Here is a 20,423-nt window from a genome sequence, read left to right as displayed (position 1 = left end):
GGAAGGACTGTGTTAGATATTATTGGATCTTCACAATATAGAGCATACAATACTTTTGGGGTGTTTGAAATCCAAATTATAGGCTAATGAATACGGGGAATATTGTCTAACATTTTTAGAATCCATTATCCTTTGGAAAATGCAGCCACAGTTACAGACACTCTGTAGGTGGAAGTACTCACACACTCACACAGTTTATGGTGATGAAGGCAGAGATGCTAAGGCACATACCTCCCTGGCTAATGTAGCCTTAAGATTTTACAAAGTGCCTCATATCAGTGTTTTCTTAAAATATGAATTAGTATATTTAATAGTGACATACACACAGTTCTTTTAGCCCCACTTTTCAAATGTCTGAACACCAAAGCCCAAGCCATGACTATCTTCTTCAGTTAGAACCAGGTTTAACTCCTGGTAAATCCCCTGTGGACTCTTGTTTATATTTGATTCCACACTGATGTCTTTGTAAAGGTGTTTCCATTTCTAAGACTGAATCCTGATTCCCCCTATTAGGGGCAGACAGTGATTACTAATGAGTTTTTCTTGACATCTTTCTTACCTAAGGAATGAGAATGCCCTATGTAGTGAGAATAATGTTTTTTGGTTGCTGTTGTTAATATCCTAAGAATTCTATGGAGTTTAGTGGACGATACGAAGAGGATTAGGAGTTATTTTAAATAAGGGGTTGTAAAGGATCGAATAAAAGACATTACACCTGAACTAGTAACTTCTTGTTATTATTATTTATTTGTTCTTTCTGGAACCTTGTACATCTGTAAATCTGGAGATATTCCTGAGATCATTAGTAAAGCTGGTTTTTAAACTATCTGTCATGACTTTTCTGAGAACCTGCTTTTCATACCTTACCGAGATTATATGACGTGAGCAAGTGATAGACCGATCTCTAAGGTCCAGCAGAAGGTTTGCAGAGAACAGAGCCACTTCCCTGTTCTGAGTCTTTGCCCAGGAGTAAATGGCCAGCTGTTCACTTGTTCCCCAGCTCTCTCTAAGTATCATGATGCATATCAGACAAAGAAGGCACTCATACCTGAGACAGCCACACAGAGCCTGGGAGCCTTCTTACTCCAAACCCTGATGTCTCTTTGCTCTTTCTACTGACCCTCTGTTAGGAATGGTGCCCAGGTAGCACTCAGAGAGTGCTAAGTTTCCCAACTCCTTGCTCCTTACATGTCTTATCACCTTCTAAAAACTGTCACCAAGCTACTTTGCAGCTGTGTAAGCTGCTTGCTAACTGAAAAAAAAAAATCTTATTGCATTTTTCACAGACTCAGTTATTAAAACAAAACGAAGACAGCCAAAACAAACAGCATGGTCTTATCAGCCATACTTCTAGAACAGCATAGATACTGCCCTGGCTTTCTGGGAACCTCTAGGGCACCTCCTAGGTTGAGAGGGCACAAAGGGAGGGGGAACAGAATGCCCTTCCGTTTTGAATTTGAAAAAGAAAAAAAAAATCATTAGCAGACAAAGGCTTGGTTTTGAGGCCCCTTTTACAACCTATTGTGCACGTGGACTCGCTGACCCGGAAAGCATTAATCTTTTGGAACCTAATACTACATCAAATCTCTTTGCTGGATACTTTCCCCTCCCCCTTCCCCTACTAGCTCTTCTATGGGGGCGGGGAGGACAGTCCCTCCACTGCTGGGCGCTGTCCACCGCTTCCCAGGAACTCGGCATCTGAGGATGTCCACGCTGAGGCAGCAGTAGTAGCTGGATCCTGTGTGTTCTCGGGGTCACATCGCTTGGGAATGGCCCACCCGCCTAAGCCAGGGACTTCTTAGTGGCACCCGGAGCGCCACCAGGCTGGCGAGTGGCAAGCACCGCTCTGTCCCTTACCCCGCCCCTCCCTTCCACTTCTCTGGGCCAGCGCACCCCACGGTGACTCTGAATTGCAGCAGCAAACCGCTGGCTTCTTACCAAATTGGGAACTGCATTGTGGGTTTTTCTCCCCCTTTCTTTCTTCTTTTTTAAAATTTCCTTCAGAGGGAATAATCTCATCCCCCTTCAGCTTGGTTGACGATCTAGTGTGACTGGGGCGAGTAGGCGGGCACATCCTCTTACATGCTAATATTGCCCCACCTCCTTTGAACCCTCCTCAAAAGCGCCCTGCTTCCCTTTATTTTGATTGATTTATTTATAATTATTTTTATTTTACCTCCTGCAATTTCCGTGTAGTGGGGAACCCGTGTTCGCTCTCTGTCCCTTCCCCCACCCTTCGTTCTCTTGGGAAGACAGACCCCGAGACGCACCGTACTTGCCGGCAGCAGCGCTGGCACCTAGGCTGGGGATGGCTGCACCGGGCGCAGGGGGCAGCGACCACAGCTGCCGCTCGGTCTAGGCTGTCTAGGCAGGCTGTCGCTCCGAGCACTGGGTGAGCACCAAGTTCGGTTCCCCCAGCAAGCTGCCACTGCCGCAGCCCAAAAGGAATGTCCCCTGTTCTTAAGGACCCTGACTGTTTTACACCAATGATTTGCCACTGCAAAGTTGCTTGCACCAACAACACTTTGTCGTTGATGTTTGGATGCAAGGTAGGACAAGGGATTCGTGTCTTCTTTTAATGCATGCTGGCCTCCCTGGGGAGAGCGAACAATTTCTTTTGTTGTTTGTTTATGTGTCTGCCTGTAGGGAGACTGACAGACGCTGTGTGACTGCTCTGTCCACTAGCGGAGCCGGCTGGGGTCTGGAGCCCGGTGAGCTCAATGATTTCTCCAGTGACTGGTGTTGGCATGCTAGCTAGGCGGTGACAGGACCCTGTATGGAGCACACAAAAGCTACAAGCGCTCTTGAAAAGAGGGCGCCTTAGATGTCTCTGTGCCTCGGATTTCTTCTTGCTTTTAGCTAGTGATTAGCTCCGGGCGCTGGCGCTGGGTTGAATGCTCCGGAAAGCATCAGACAGACTCTCAACCCCTGAAGCAGGGCCCTGGGACCACAGAAGTTCTCCAGATAAAACTGAGGGGCTTGGTTTGTAATGAGCTGTTCCGAAGGTGAGGGAGGGGCTATGGCTACTTTAGACAGTAACTCTAGAGATACATTTATGAAGTCCTCCGTCATAGGATCGTCTTCGCTTTTACACGGTCCATTTGAAACCAACAAGCCAAACGTTTAAGAAGAGATAGGCACTGCACAGTTCTTCATGAACTTTGCAGCAGACGACGCCCTATCCCGGAGTTGTGTAAGTGTCCCAAGGAAATGGCGTTTGAATGGTTTTGACACAACTTACCAGGCTCCCTGTCTGAAAGGATTTATTAGAGCATTTTTGTTGGATGTGGTGAATGCCACCAGAACTTGCTGTTGGCAAAGTCATTACCCATGAGTGGTTTCAGTACCTGTTCTTCGGTTCCGAGGACTGAGCTTTTACTTACAGTGACAGCTTGGTGGGTTCATTCAGCTGCTTCTTGCAGCTGCTTTGATGACCACCTAAACGGAAGTGTATGTGAGAGTAAGAGTACTTTATCCGAAGTAAGAGAAAGTGCACTTCTGTAAGTGAACACACACCACGAGATCCCTTCCATTCTGAAAGGCACTACCAGAGACTGAATGGGACGGTGGCTAAACGCCCGAGGCAGTAAAGTTACCGAAACACTCCAGTTCATGGGTGGTGCTCACCGGATGCTTAGTAGAAAAATTGAGAGTTAGCTGTCTGACAATGGCTAGGAACTCTAGTCTTTTCTTGGACCCTTGTGGTTTCTTTTGGTTTTGTTTTGTTTGCTTTTTCTTGGTATCAAATGAGAAATGCAGGTGAGGGAATTTCTGAGACCCCACCCCCACCAATACACACACATTCTCCGACATCGTGTGTAAAAATCTGTAAGAGAGAAATGAATGCCATTTATTATGGTGGCGGTGAGTATATATAACATGTCTAGACTCAGTTTTAAAATATAACTTATATTAAGTGCGAATGTGGATCTTTTCCTGAGAAGTCTAAAGAAGTCTTAGATCACGGAAGGCTTGCATGTGCGTCCCTGGTAGGGTGCAGGAGGGAACAGCATCCTATAGCTAGTTTGCCTTCCTCTGCACAACTGCACACCTCTTGGTGTGCCCTACTAACTGCACACAGATAGCCAGTGGGTGCGACACGTTGGGAATCATCTAAAATCCATCATCATAAACTTATGAGAAGTGCTTTGCAGTGCTAAATGCTTCTGAAAGAGGTGAATTTTTGTTCAGGAAAATTAAGCACAAACTAAAAGAATCAATTATGAAGACTGGTAGGAGGATTATTGTAGTAGCCTAGCTCATGTTAGAAGGAGTTTCTATGGCGTTACATTCTTACTGGTTTTAAAACCATGTTGGAAGAAGTTGGTTTACTTATCACCCCCTTTTAAAGAGGCTAGGTCACTACATTAATTTAACATCTTTTGGTTCTATTTCGTTCAGTGTTCTGGTGTAACAAGTTCACATTGACAATAATTCATGTCACAGAATAAAACATCCAAATCATGTTGACTTCTGAAAAATATATTAATCCTGTGAAAATGAACTATATTTTCTGAAAGTCTATCCTATTCTACTTTGTCAATCAGTTGAATACAACAATTCTCAAAAGTTCTATGTTATAGTATTGGAATAACTATACTTTTCTGGTGGTTAATTATGGACTGGTTAATGTAAGACTTCAACCACTGATACTTTATAAACTTGCATTCCTTGGTGAAGCTTTCAAACTTATCTAACAGGTAATAATACAATATAGTATGAAAACCTTCCTGTTGTTTCAAAACTAGACTTCACTGGTAATAATACGCATCCTATCTCAAGTCTCAGTTTCCTCAGATAAATTAACAACAGTGATGAGTCCCGAATCACACATTCCTATATCAACAGCGCAGAAGGAAGTTCCAATAAGGTGCATGCAGTCCTTAATATGCATGTGTTCATCAGGACCTGACACTTTCAAGTGGCTTTCGCTTTGGCAAGAGCAATCAATGATCAGACCATCTTCTGAAAGAGAAGACACTCTCACTGGGAAATTGTTCTTTTCTGTCTTTATTGGATAGGAGCTGTAACATTATTTTTCTCCAGGTGGCAATAACACATGACTAACTGTTCATAGGTGGGAGGTACTTAAGTATTGATAGAACATTCACAAAATGAGGTGTATGAAAATTAATAACACTCATAGATCATTATTTCCTCTGATCATCAAATACTTAGCATGCACCAAATCCCAACTCTAGCCCTTTAAAGTTAAATATAACTATCTTATTTAATAATATTGATTTAAGGAAAATATGTAAGGACTATTTGAGCAGTTGAAGTAAAATTTAAGTAATTTTGAAATAAAACTCATAGAGACATATGCTAATTAGGAGCTTCCAGAAACTGTGTTCATCTCATTTTATATAGAATGTGCAAAAATAAGAATAAGATGTGTAATTATGTTCTTTCCTGAAAGATACTTAACATGGTAATACCTAAACTCCTGTTTGTTTAGACTGGGTTGTCAGCTTAAATGTCATCTGCAGAGTATATTTAATATCTTACTAACATGTAATAATTTGAAGGATGCTGACTAATTTGATCATCAAGATAGACATCCCTGTAAATGATTTTTCTCAGCTTTCTTCAGGGCCCTCTTTTCTGTATGCTGGCTGTCCTGAGGTTTAGTTAACTATAACTTATGACTGTACCAGGCTCTCTTTCAGCTACTGTTATAGATGCTACACACTAAAATACAAGAGTGTCATGATGAAAGAAATCTCAAGGCTCTTGAGAGAAGCAATTTCAATCCCTTTTCTAATTCCAGAATACACACAGTCATGTGTGTGCAGAGTTTCATGAGAAGAACTAGAATTGCCTTTGCCTATGTGTCTTTCCATCAGACCAATCATGTTTCCCAATCCATTGCTGTCCCCGTCCAGTGTCGTTTAAGAGGATGACTTCCATGGAAAGGGGGCTTTCAGAAAGGTCTATTTGCTCTTGTTCATGTGTCATCAGAGAATAGTCTTATACTTCATTTTCAGTTGACTCGTTTTTCTATCTGCAAAGACCCAGATGATTAATGGAGCCCTGAGGACCACGTTGTATGGCTTCCTTCCCTTTATCTTGGCTGTGGCTGTATTGAGGGATGTTAAGTATCCTTGACCTTCTCCTTTTATTCTCTCCTTTCTTGTCTCTACCATTTCAAAAGCAGAGCCATACAGTAAAACACAGAATATTTGATCTCCTAACATTGTGAGATTATTCTTAAAATATCTGCTTCCTGTTTACTGTGCTTTATGAAGTTAAAAAGATGTAATTGAAATATGACTCATGCTAAAAATAGCTGACAGATTTGAATGGACATCTTTGAAAAATTTCCAAAGATGATATATTGAAAAGTCTTCAACATAATCTTCCATTAGTAAAGTGTAGATCAAAGCTAGAGTGAAGTATCACCTGATACCAGTAGGACATTTACTATTAGAAAGACAAGAGATGATAAATGTTGGTGAGAAAGTAAAAAAGGGGCTTCTTTGTACACATACCTTAGTGGTAGGAAAGTAAATTTGTATAGACATTTAGGAAGACTCTTAAGGTACTAAAATTGAAGCAACCATTTGACCTAGCAGTCTCTCTCTCTGTGTCTTGTGTCTATTTCTCTCTCTCTCTCTCTCTCTCTCTCTCTCTCTCTCTCTCTCTCTCTCTCTCTCTCTCTCTTTCTCTGTATGCATATATATGCATATATACATATATGTACAAATATTTTATTTTCTCTCTCTCTCTCTATACATACTTACATATATATATATATATATTCTTCAAAAAACAAAGTCCAAATCTCGAGGAATGCCCCTGTTCTCATGTTCATTATACGTCATGCACAAGATCTAAGATATAACCACAAAATAAATCAAGTAAATGGAAAATGTCATGTTTGTTATATTTTAAAACTATCATATGAGTTTTAGTATCTTTTTTCTTCTTTTGTTTTGTTTTGTTAAGACTCACTTTTGGATGCATCTCTGGCTATATTGAAGTTGCTAGTACATGCTTTCTTTGAACTTCTAATCTTCTTGCTTCTGCCTCTAAAGTGCAGGGTTAACAGGTGTGTACCCCCACACTAAACAAGTCCCCATTCAGTGCTCAAACACACACACACACACACACACACACACACACATGCACACATGAACTCATGCATAGAGAGTGAGAGAGACAGTGAGACAGAGACACAGAGACAGAGACACAGAGACAGAGACAGATACTGTGACCAGAAGATGGGTATTTTAATACAAGGATAGAAGTGACTGTTTAACAAAATATATTGTACATCATAAATTTATTTATTAAAAATAAATGCTTCAGGTTTTAGTGCACCTCAAGTTTTCCTCCAATTTGTTATAAAAACTTAAATCATTCAGTAATGACATTAAGCCTGAAGACTGAACCACTTGCCTTTAACATCATCTTTGACATATTAAGATTGACAAATGTTGTGGAAAATGTTTCAAAATCATATAGACAATAGTTAACAGTGGTTTATGCAGACATTTTATAAAGTATTCTTCAAAGAAGTTAGAAGCTTCTTGTGTTAGAGACCAACTTTTCTTTCTTTTATATGGTGATTTTCCAAAAGGAAGAAGAGAATACTTATCATGTTGAGATAGGCGAAAGAAGGAATGAAATTCAAAGTAAAAGAGATGTGGCCATGCATTAAGGAACTAAGGGGAAAATTCAGTCTGGTTGATCAAGTAAGCACTATCCTGGGGCTTTACAATCGTTATTCTTCCAGTTACCATAGTAATCAAGAAGGCAGAGAAATAACTCAGGAAAGGAAGTAAAATACAGCAGGATAAATTTGGGGGTTGGGACGATGAAGGATGAGAAGAAAGAAATTGACTAAACCTCCAGAGGATGCTCTTAACACACGAAAGAGCAGAAGATAATGTCAGCACTTGCCTCGTGGACAGCTCCCCAGGCTCCTTACTGTTATTTCCATACCAGACCTTCTGTTCTAGCTCATTCTATTACATAGAAGTCTCCTTGTTTATTCTTGCTTATTGACCATTGTTTGACGTGATTTATTGTCTCAGGCGCTCAAAACTGCCATATCGCTATGTATTTTCAGTTATTGGAAGGGTAGTTTTTTTTCCAAATAGTTTGTAGAGATGAATTGCTAATAATTTTAGTGTGTGTTTTCTCAGTTTCTCAGTAGGTTTTGGTTTTGTTTTCACTGGTCTATTTCTAAATATATGTCCTCTGAGGACTCAGGAAGAGGAGGGTTGTGGGCTACAAACATGAACTATATTATGATGTCAACCTCGGTGAGAGCTGATCTTATAAAGAAGTATATATGTAATCCAGCAGAGTTTGAATTTGGATGTTTTAAACTGACATTGGGCTTTGTGGACATATTTTAATAGTTGTATGTTATGTATCTTCATTTTTAGCTGTTTAGACCACCCACATATTTGCTACCTCCAAAACTAAAGCATCTATCCCAAGGGATATGTCTTCTATTAGATTGGAAATCATTTCTTTAACTAGAATAAGGAAATAAAGTATATGTAAAATACTTTATCATGGTTATACCTAAATTCATTTTAAGGTGGCTGTATGAATTTTCTCTACCACAAATTATTTTATATTTAAAACTTTTTTTTCAGAGTTAATATTTTCTCCAGTTTATAAATTTACAAATAAGATATAGTTTATTTTATTCTCATAGAATTAAAACTGTTAGATTTTAATTTAATGTGAGCCTCTTAACTATATCATTGTATCTAAATGTGATAATAAATAATATTTAAAAAGTCTCAAAAATCCAACTTGAGTACATTAGTGAGAAGATATTTACAAGATCCATGCAGTAATTCATAATTATTTCAACACACACAAACACATACATGTGCACACACACATACAAGCAGGCATACACTCACACACACACACACACACACACACACACACACACACAGGATGGTGTGGAATTCTACAATCTTCTCCACGTTCTTGCACTGCTTTAAATGTCACCTTAATTAATCTTTACAACAGCTATCTTCAGGGAACTATATTGTACACATTTTAAAACATACCCAGAAAGGGACATAGCTCCTAGATAACTGAATGCAATTACTTTATGTCTAGAGACTGCCTTAATTTCCTGAGTAGCTACAGTACTCTTTCAGGTAGCACGTCCTTTTCTACAAGTACATATAAACTAGAAATAACTTTCCCATCTTTCAGGGAGCACTGTGAATTTGAATCCAGGCACACTATCTTTGGGACTGCATCCTGTATAAGTAGCTAAAACTACTTCTTTTTAGAGGACTTTGATTCAACACAGCGTTTTTTTATAGTTCTCACGCTCTCATTTCCACACGAGGTCACTAAATCATGTAGACAGGAGGTGCCCTACTCAAGGTCACTCCGTGAAGAAAGTCAGAGCTACAACCAGGTCTCCCTATTTCTAACTCAGTGTTATTCTATTCTGCATTGACTACTGTGAGAAGTTCTAGGCCTCAAGGTGAGGTAACAGAAAGAAGTGACACATTTCATCAGGAAGAAGCAGAATAGCGCCTAGCACCCTCCTGGCTGGTACAGGCTATGTGTGATCACAATGAAAATATTTAGCACATTGCTAGATATGTAATAAATAACCAATAAGTTTTCTCCTCTATTTTAATAAAACCACTCTGCTTACCACTAAAACATGCACAGATTAACAACAAAACATGACAGTTAAGTGCACTGATATTTATGTCTGTTAAACAGGCATCTCTGAATTTACCGTTACATTATCAAAGTGCTTTAATGCCATAGCACAGGGAATCTAGAAGTGCTGTAAGTCACATCTCCAAAACCTAGATTAAACCTGACCTAGAAAGAGAGAGAGACAAATGAGCTAAAAGCTGAAACAGGTGCCGAGTGTCCCAAACACGCTGTGTCCCCTGTGACTAGAACAGATGCTGGTTCCAGGTCTTTTAAGCATTTGACAGTTCATGTTAGACTTCTGAAGAAAGCCCAGAAGAGTAAATAAGTATCAATGGTAGACAATTAGTCTGCCATTAAATATATGATTCCAGAAAAGAAATTTTGACTTCAGGACCCCAAGAATCCTTCTAGTTCATGGAGCTTTGGACTTATTCTGACTCAGGTATTTTTAGGTAATGCTCTGAAGCCCTGTAAGGAAAAGTACTCTATTCTTTCTGAACTAAATTGCTTCCAGTCTCTTATGAACTACTTCTGGCAACTAATATTTTCATCTCACACCACAGTTATGCTATCCGGATATAAATTCTATTTCCTCTGAGCGAAAATTTGTTTTTGTTGTGTGAATAGTAACTAAAAGGACAGTAAAATGAGATGTCAATTTTTCATAAAAATCAGTCAACAGGTATAAAATAAAAGGGAGAGCGGTAGTGAGTAGGTGTAATAACAGGAGCACAGTGAATAAAAACGGAAAGTCATATACCGTCTACTACCATCACCATCTCCAGGAGTTTACCTGCAATATCCTCTTGTAGGATAATACTTTCTAGAGCTCATGTTGTCTGAAGCCCAGACTAAGCTCTCCTCTAAACCTGTTGTGGTCGTTAATTTTATACGGCAACCTGACTGACTGGTCTCTGAATTATCAAAATATTTAGTCAAATCCTATGTTTTATGTATCTATCAGTTGCTTGTGGATGAGACCAAAATTTGAGTTGGCAAACTGTGTAAATAATATAATTTCCTCTTTTTGGACCTCAAGACACCTGAATGGTACTGGTTTTGGCTGACTAACTTTTACTGTTAGTCTTTTCTTGCCTTTATATTTGGAGTAAAACATTATCTCTTCTAGGGCTTGAGCCCACATGTTTTTAGATTGAAATTATTGTCATAATAATTCTGTTCTCCTCTTTCTGTTGCCTTTAATATATATTATACATGCTCATACATAAACACACACATGCGGAGCAAGATATCTGAATGGATAAACTTAGATGGAACTCTGACTTATGACAGACATCTGGGATGAGATACCTGGACATAGTATCAATAATAATTCACTCCTATGTGCAGAGAAACTAATAGATCCTAAATACAATAGAATCTTTATACCATATGGAAATTGCTGCTACAAAAATTATTATCTCTTTAGAACACAAGTGCTTTTTACTTCATTATACATCACAGATTAGCCAAAAATTTTGGTGTAGTGTAATGAAACTCAATCAAAGTTACTTTATACACATTTCACATATACTAATGTTCATGTTAGACTTACAAACACATTGTGCATTGTTAAATATAGAATGGTGCTTTTTCTGATAAAAATTCAAATGATTAAGACAAAGAATAAATATATTTAAAACAATAACTTCTGAAAACTATAAACAACAAAGTATTTTTTAAAATATCAATATGATTTTGCAGGTAATAATCTAAGTGTTGTTTTGAGGGCATTTTCATTGCATTACTTTTATAACAGCTTTGTCCAAGATTCTGAGGTGGCTTAAATCATCTCATTTGATAAGCAACAACAACAACAACAATAAAGTCAAAATCTCCTAAATGATAGTCTGTTTCATTGTCACAGATTATGATTAATAATATTATTGTCTTATATCTGAAATAAACAGTAATTAATCCTGGCTAGTGAGGATCACTTTTATGAGATCTCAGATAGTATGACAGCCATTAGATGCACCTATTCACTTGCCAACTGACTGGAGAGCTACATACTTTTCTTGCGGATCAATTTATTTATTTATTTATTTATTCATTCATTCATTCATTCATTCATTCATTCATTCATTTATTTCATCTCAAATGCTGCTTCTCTTCTGATTCTTCCTCACGGAGTCCCTCCCCCATCCTCCCCTTCACCTCTGAGAGAGTAGGCCTTCCCCCCCTTGGGTCATCCTACCCAGATTTATCAATTCTCTGCAGGATTAGGCAAATCTCTCACTGAGGCAGGATAAGGCAGCCCTTTAACACACATATGCCAGAGGACTGGGTCCAGCCCTTGTCTTCTCTTTGGTTGTTGGCTTAGTCTCTGAGAGCTTTCAGGAGTCCAAGTTAGTTTACACTGTTGAACTTCCTGTGGGGTTCCTAATTACCTTCAGGTACTTCAATCTTTCTCCCAGCTGCTGGGCAGAGCCTCTCAGAGGACAGTTTATTCTTGGTTCCTATCTGTGAGCCTAACTGAGTATCATTCATAGTGTCAGGGACTGGTGCTTGCTTGGCATAGATGGATCTCAAGTCAGACTGATTGTTGGTTGGCCATTCCTTCAATCTCTGTTCTACCTTTTCCTCTGCATTTCTTTTAGGCAAATTTTACATCAGAAGTTTTGTGGGTGGATTGGTGTCCCTATTGCTCCACTGGGGGTCTTGCCTGGCTACAGAAGGTGTCCTTTTTAGGTTCCATGCCCACCCCACTATTAGGCATCTCTGCTGAGATCACCTACATTGACTCCTGTGTGCCTTCTTCATCCCTGGGACTTCCTAGAGACTTCCTCCACATTCCCCAGTAGCTGCATGTTTCCAGCCCTTCTCCTGGCCTTCTAGGCCTCTCTCCAGTCTCTTTCCACACCTAGGTACCTATCTTTATTTTCTAAAAATATTTTCCACTTGAGGATGTGAATATACTTGTCCAATAATTCATTTCTAGTTGAACCTTGACCATTTCTTGTATGTTTAGAATTTATAGTAGGCGTCTTAGAATAATCATTCAATCACAAAAATATATAGTCATTGTCTTAGGAACCTTTTTGTTTATAGTAAAAAGCATACATTAAAAAGGGGGTGGTGGTCAGGAATTGAGTTGAACTAACTCTTGGTATGTAATCACCTTTTATAAATTTCCAAAGTCTTGAAATAAAATAATCTGTACCTTACTTAGAATATGTACCTTCAGGAAGAAATTAACGTCCCCCTCTGATATTATCACTTTTTCATACTTAGAACCCACATTAAATGAAGCACTGTAAATAGTTTATATTCTAAGTTTACTTTTATCTTCTGGTAGGATGGGTATCTTTTCTGCCAACATGAAGCACATGAGGGGAAAAGGATCGTTGTTAAGCCTTAGGTGAAGTCATAGAAAGCCTTTTGAAAGTGATTGAACTTTATTCATCCGGCCTTTCTAATTCACTGCATTATATCACCCAGGAAAACAATTTGCAGTGAGTTTCAAACCTGTCACCCATCACTATGTTTTTACTCCCTACACCTTGGTTTTCTTTCTTTTCCCCTGTGTGCTGGAGAAATGTCAAAGGAATCAGACATCCAAAACTCATGGCATGACTAGAACGCACTCCCCTTTATTAGGACAAGGTAGGGAGGAAACAGGAGAAACGAGAGCAGAGTGTCAGATTATACTCTATCACGCTGGCTGGACCAAGAGCGGATGTTCTGGGTGAGCCCGATGCATGTGCTTCTGGGCATGCCGGCAGAAAGGTTCATAGCAAGACTGATAATAAAAATGGAGTGACTGGAGCGCTAACTGTATGCCCTTGAGAAAACTCTTTCACCCTCGAGTTTCAGGTTCCTCGTTGTTTAATGAAAAGAAGCAGGTTTATGTGCTCAATTCCCCCAACCAAATAAGGGAACCAACATGTAATATCTAACATCAATATTCACTAGATTAGACAAAACTAATATTGTTTTCTTTCTCTCAGTCCCTCAGATGAAAGTTCTTCCTGTTTACTTTTATTTGTATTTGCATAATATTGAAATCATCCAGAAAATAAATCCTTCCTAGTGTTACCCATAACACTCAGTAGCAGGGAAGAAGAGCGCTCATCCTGTGGGCATGATCAGATATTATTTCTATCAGACCTACATTCTCCGAGGTGTTCCTGAGCACTTTCAATTTGCCTATCAGTACGATGTCCTGTTTGGCCCTGCATTCTCTTCCTCTGTGACTCCATTTCCCACCGTAGGAGAAGATGCTTCCAGCTCTCAGAGCAGCTACCACGTGTACACAGGCTCAGCCATCTTCTTATGGCTCTTCCCGTCAGAGCTATTGTGGCCCAAAGGTATCTAAGTATAACCTGTTTCCTAAAATCGGATGCTTCAGATTTTGTTGAAAATACCACTGAACCTTATTTTCTTTACTTTGAAGGTCAAATCGCTACACCAAAGAAATAATCCTAGGGATTCTGCAGGCTGTCTAATTCCCAAATAAACCTTTCTCGGGTTCTATGAAACAAAAACATTTTCTAACCGTGTACGTTGCCCTTAACTGGAGCTATATCCTCAGCAAATTGCTATGGTTGCTCTCTCAAGCCAGAGGGAAGAAAAGGTCTTTATAATAAAAGTGCTGACAGGGTCTTATCTACAGCGGTATGAGGAGGGAGACTATGAGCTCCCTCGTGATGGAAACCGGATGCCTGTTTAGGCTGAAGTGGGTACAGACATCCTCCGAAGCTTGGGGGTTTGAATTTTTATCTTGAAAATTTTTTGAGGGAAATAATAGCTGCAGGGAGCTAGGAAACAAGGGCTATGCAAGCTGTCTCAGGGATATAGTACACTGAATTTCTGTGAGAATGGTCACAGGGTTTAGTGGTCTGCACATGAGCCTTCTGTGTTTGCTTAATGCCTCCCACTTATGTCTTTGTCATGACTCTTTTATTTGCTAGAAAGAAGCCTCAATCTCATTCATATTTTATGGTGATGTTTATCATCATTATATAAATTTCCCTTTGAAACGTTTATCTTAAGGCCCTCAACAGCAACTCAGTGGAGCAGACATAAGGAAACTGAGGAATACTGAGGAAAATTCTCTTCATTAAGATGCTAGACCATCAGTTCATCTTCCTATAATATGTAGATTATCAAATAAAATGAGGGGCTCTATCACGTATTCTTAAATACCTTTTTAAATTTGCATGTAATTTAAGTTTCTAGCGTTTATTAATGAACCATAATAAAGGGTTTCATTGTGACATTTTCATATTTATATTTTTCGATTCTGTTAACCTAGGGGAAAGTCAGAAAGTGTGGAGTCATGGCCCTGATGATTCCTAGGTTCGGACTCTAAGCTGGTGCAAAGTCTCTTTTCCTTCCTTGTCAAACACTAAGCATTACTTAGAGCTTAACCACTCCTACCGAGCACTGTGATGAGATGTTTCTGGGATAATTCCAAGGCCAGAGGGAGGAGCCTTTGCTTGTGGCTTATCCCATGAGAGTCACTTATTCTAGTGATAAGTGAGCATGATCTGCCTGAATCTAAAAGGGCAGGGAGTGTGCGACGACACAGGACCCCGAGAGAACACACAGAAAGGACAGACTCTGCTACAGACAACTGTAATAACACCGTTTCCAGGTAAAACTGGGCCTGCGTAATAAAGACAGATGAGTATTGCAGGGAACAAAACCAGAAAAAGACATTAATTCAGGTTATTGGATCTATTTTCCTCCCTCTGGTTTCTAACTTTCTGCAGGCATCACTTACCATGAAAACACAATGTCTGTTGTGTCCCTTGAATAGGCAGAAGTGAGAATATATTGTCAATGCAGTCAAAGGCATCCTCTCTCTCCCCCTCTCCCACCTTCCTTCCCTCCCTCCTGTGTGTGTGTGTGTGTGTGTGTGTGTGTGTGTGTGTGTAGGCCAGTGATCCATGTCAGGTATCATCCTGCATTGCTTTCCGTCCTACTGTTTTGAAATAGTGTATCTCACTGAACTTGATGCTCAGTAATTTGATGGTCGTGGTGGATTTGAGGGATTCATGGGTTCTCCTATTTCTACCTTTCAAGCACTTGGATTCAAGACATGTTCCCAGCTCTTTTCATCCGAACTTAGGGCTTCCTGCGTGCATATCAGGCACTGAGCCTTCATCTCTCCAGCAGTTCTCAATTCTAGTACAACTCACTTCAGGAATCTAAAACCTTTATGGTAACTTCCTGTTCTAATCAAACCAATTTCATGTATTTCTTCTCCACTACCAATCATTTATATCTGTATAGTCAAGCCAAGAAAGTCAATAAGAATCTGCTTGTGCCCAAATCCTTTTTTCACCTATAGGAATTTTGTAGAACCAATATATCTTTAAATGCAAATCTGTAATTATTTGTAAAATGGTTCAACCTGTATATATTCCTGCAGTATAGGAGGAAACTTTCAAGCATATAAATCTATTCTAGGTTAAATTGGCTTTCTACTAACAACCAATGTGTAGCTGGTTTTAGCTTGGTTTTATACACTGTAAGATCCTAATACATTTTTATACCATCTCTCTATAACCACTGTGAAAATTTCTAATTTGTTCTTGACCAAACCAAACCAACCCAAAAACATAGCCCTCAAATACTTGATTTTACTTTATAATATCACAGTGTTCTCTAATTTCACTTAAATATCTGGTGTTAGTATACGTTTTGTTTTAAAGGTCTTTAAAGAAATATTTGCCTGAAAAAATACCCTAAAATTTAATTTACAATTGTTGGGCTCAGTTGTTTTTTTTTTTTTCATTTATTTTATGATGTTATGTTAACTTTTTCCTCTGAATCAGCTTAGAAAACAATCAAATCAAGTTCTATACCAATGCAACTGAATATTTCAAAGGATTAAGTGATACTAGGCTTAAGTCAACTTCAACCATCCCGCTTTCATTATTTGTTATCTCTCTGAGTTGTTAAAAATCAATGTTTATTTCCTTCAGGTCTGAGAAGCAAATTAGCCATAATTTGGGACCAGCTTGAGAATCTGATATTATTCCCGTAGGTGATAGCAGTTTTAAAAAATTCTTTAGTCCACCTGAGAGAGTAAACTCCATTTAATCTAACTAGTAAACTGAGATGTTTTCTGTGATGTATTTATGCAATATCATTGAAATGGTTGACCCCCTGTTCTTGCTTACAGTCTATCAAGTGACCTTGACTTAATGCCTCCTTTCTGGCTAGACAGAACCTCAAATCTTTTCTGCATAACTTTGGTGTTTTAACATCTGCCACCTTATATTTTTATTTGCTACATATAAAATGCCACATACCGAAAAGAATATTATTAGTTTATTTAGCAAATAAACATTTATCCTATACTGAGTTTGTTTTATGCCTGATAATGGAAAGGACTTTTTCTAAGGAGGGAGACCAAAGAATGTTATTATTATCTCTCTTATCCGTGAGCAATCCGTTTGTGTGATCTTTCTTCATTAGGCTTCCCTGGCCACCAGATCTTATGAAGTTCCATTGTGTCATGAGATTCTTTCTCTCAATTTATTCTAAATTACCACAAAGGCATAAGAAAGAAGAGTCTGGGGTATCCCTAGCACACATATGTACGAACCTGCCAACTTAAACATCCTTCCACTCAGTCTTCCACGCTTATAGTATGTATGATATGCCCATGATTGTTCAGTTTTAGACATTTTGAAGATACCATGAACTGCATTTAATTTCTCTTTGATTCCACTTTATAAAATTAACAATAACCACCAGGTACTTAAAAGACAATAAATGAATTTTCAGGTTTGAATTGGCTCTCGAAGTCAATGGCACTTAGAGACAAATGGATGACCCTAAGTATAACATTCACAATCACACATATGTGATGAGGTTTAAAAACACTAAAACAATAGATTTTCAAAAATGGGAAGGAATTTGCTTTGTTTAGCTGCTTATAAACTGATACCGACCTTTATCTCCATGACAACCTCAGAATCTAGATATTATTTAGTGTCCTTATTACAATGGAATAATTTTCAGGTGGACTCTTAGAACTTTGTTCTTCCCTTTTTAAGATGAAGTCTAGGTTTAGCCACCCCGGAGGACCGTGGGTCCTTTGTGATGCAGTCTCTTGCATTTGTTTCAGGTGTGGAGCCACAAAACTATGCCAAGAAAAGACCAATTGCATGTGGCAGCAGACATCTTCTCTATTTCTAGTAGACTCACTCCTGTGAAAGGGCTTCTGAATTTAAGCACAGGTCAACGCCATTTATTTCCCATTTCTTCACTAAAATGCTTTGAATGCTTTATCCCCTTAAGAAAATTGCTCTGGCTGAGTAGGCAGAACTGTTGAAGACTGTTGCTAAGAGCAGCCAGCTGAAAGGTTCTTAAATTAACTGACACGCCACCTCCCATCTTTTCTAGAAACAAGAGTGAGCACATATGTGTGCTCACCTATCTCCTTTAGGAAATAACACTCGTAGAAAAAGAATAAGCCAGCCATTACCTATAGATTAGAGTTAAGCATGGTTTCCATCTGGAAGGTTCATCTAGAGGGTAATGAGAAAGCAAAAGTAAGAAAGTGGCCGTATAGAAAAAACTCTGAACAATAGCAGTCAAACCAGTTGAATATTAAAATGCTTGGTCATTTTAAAAGCTGTCCTTCCATAAATTTTAGGAAACATGGAAAAAAATCTCTAGGTTGTATATTACATGAAGTGTAGGCTTTTCTATTTATTCCTATATCTCTCAACCCCTAACATTCAATATGCTAAATGGCACATACTAAACACTGATGATCTTTGGCTGTATATATGACAGGATCTTTGTAAAGACATTTGTCCCCCTGAGGAATGAGGAGTTAAAAGGCCCACTGATTAGCAAAGTCTAGAACTAACTGCTGGCATCATAGGAATTGATATTTAAAAAAAAATAGCTTTTTACAGAGATAGAGAGAGGAAGACTTGCAAATTTGAGTGACGGATTGAAAACTGATTCCAACCATTTACTGGTCATGAAAATGTGTGTAAAGTATTTAAAATTCACAAAGAGTAGTCCACAGGTGCACATGGAATTTAATTGTAAGAATTAAATTGACTTATAAATTAAGAGAAACCAGAATTTAGTATGGTTTTGCCAAAAATATTGGATGTTGTTATTATTTTAATGTAAAAAATGAATAAATGATATGGTGATGTGCTATTCCAATGATATATTTCACTATATTTCCCTCCACATATACACACGTAAATGTACACACATACATACACATGCACACATACACACTTATATTAGAAGTAGTTGTTTTACTATTATTTTTAGTTTTGAAGAGCAGGTAAAATTATTACCCAGAGGCTCATGTGGACTTTCCTATTTAAAGAATTCCTTATTTTAAACATCTAAAAACATTTTCAAATTGTTTGATTTCCTTGTGTTAATCTCATCAGATATATATGTGAAAAACATTTTCTCTCCTTCTTAGCTCCTGAAATACTCCAATCCACACCATGCCATTCTGTGAAACTGAACTTTGTATCAAAGGTGTATCATTTTACCAATTACTTGCTTTTGCCTCTTTCCTCCTGTGGTTGAAACCCATTTCCCTCAGGATTTTTGTGCCTTCACTCAAATCTAAATGTGAATGGCAGCGCTACGGTCTTTTTGGAAAGTCTACACATTCATTTTTGCAAAGGATGGTGACTCAGTAAATGTGAGCATAAGGATGCTTTATTCATCTGACATAATAAAGCCATTGTGAGTTTTGATTAAATACATGTTTTCTCAAGTGAGTTCAGACCTCGTGAGTCATAGAGACAAAGGCACTGAAGTATGTAGGGGAAAAAAAGGGTGAAGGAAATTCCAGTGTCAGGCATTACAAGACGTTCATTCTGGAATCAGATCTACTCTGGAGATCTCTCTACAATTTTCTTGGCCTCAGTCTTTCAAGGAAAAAAAACAGTGAGAGCAGAGCTGTGAACTCAGTCACTGTGAGACATTTAACAGTCGGTAAGTGCAGAGGCAGTCATCACCGAGACAAACCCCACAGCAGGTTATCAGTATGAAGATTCAGGACCAAAATGACGCTTAGTTACTTTGAATGAGGAACTCTTGCTAACGTGTTCCCTTCAAAATTGTTCATAAGTGAATATCATAATTTTTATGTTAAGGATAATTAACCTGAGTTCACAAGGATCAAATGGCATCCAAGGTCAACGGCCAATCAGAAGGTCTGTGATTTTAAACTCAGGCAGGCGTGAGCATGCAGAGAGAGAGTTCATTGTCTTAATGGATCTTCAAGGAAACAAGAAAACACATGGGGTAAGAGAAAGGTCTGGGAGCAAGAGCCTGAGATTTTCAGAAAGGTCTGAGCTAGCGAGGTCTGGGAGTGGATCCAAGTGGGAGATGAGGTGAGCTTCCGGGCATGACTATGCCATGGTCTGCAGAGTATACCTATGCTGGTTTGTCTGTGGGATTTGGCTTCACAGCCCGAGAGCTGGAATGAGAAGCCGGAGCTGGAGGCTCTCCAGGATCCAGGACTGATACATATGTCTTGGCAGAAGTCGAAGTGGGAAACTAGTGTGCAGGCAGAAGGTCCTTCGGGAGCTGACGGCAGGCTTCAGGCCGAGGGCAGAGTCCTAGTGATGGAGGCTGGTTAGGTAGCAGTAGGGGAGCCTCTGCCTTCCTTTGCTCCAATCATCTCTGGCATCTTCTGTAATCATTATAATTTCAAATAAAAGGAGGAGCCCTTTGCAGGGAAGTAGAAAAGTCACCCCCCCCCCCCCCCCCAGTAAGGGGCTGTTCTGACCTCATAGCTAATGGCAAAC

General features: G+C 39.0%; 1 protein-coding gene across 9 annotated transcripts in view; it reads left to right on the top strand.

Annotated features, from left to right (window-relative positions):
* Positions 1–20,423, top strand: part of DLG2 (discs large MAGUK scaffold protein 2) — a gene marked incomplete at both ends in the record, with an annotated part of 1,874,976 nt that overhangs the window by 739,262 nt on the left and 1,115,291 nt on the right. Inside the window, one exon of one of the 9 annotated variants that reach the window (XM_080912648.1) lies at positions 2,448–2,549. The exons of the other annotated variants lie outside the window; for them this stretch is intronic. Within the exon in view, the coding sequence (XP_080768774.1) occupies positions 2,448–2,549 (102 nt within the window). Of the gene's footprint in view, positions 1–2,447; positions 2,550–20,423 lie in introns of those variants that run through there. 9 annotated transcript variants of the gene reach the window in all.

This window comes from Micromys minutus, assembly GCF_963924665.1.
Source record: "Micromys minutus genome assembly, chromosome: 2".
Classification (NCBI taxonomy): domain Eukaryota; kingdom Metazoa; phylum Chordata; class Mammalia; order Rodentia; family Muridae; genus Micromys; species Micromys minutus.
The sequence above is the reverse complement of the archived record's forward strand: the minus strand, read 5'-3'. Positions and strand labels throughout refer to the sequence as shown.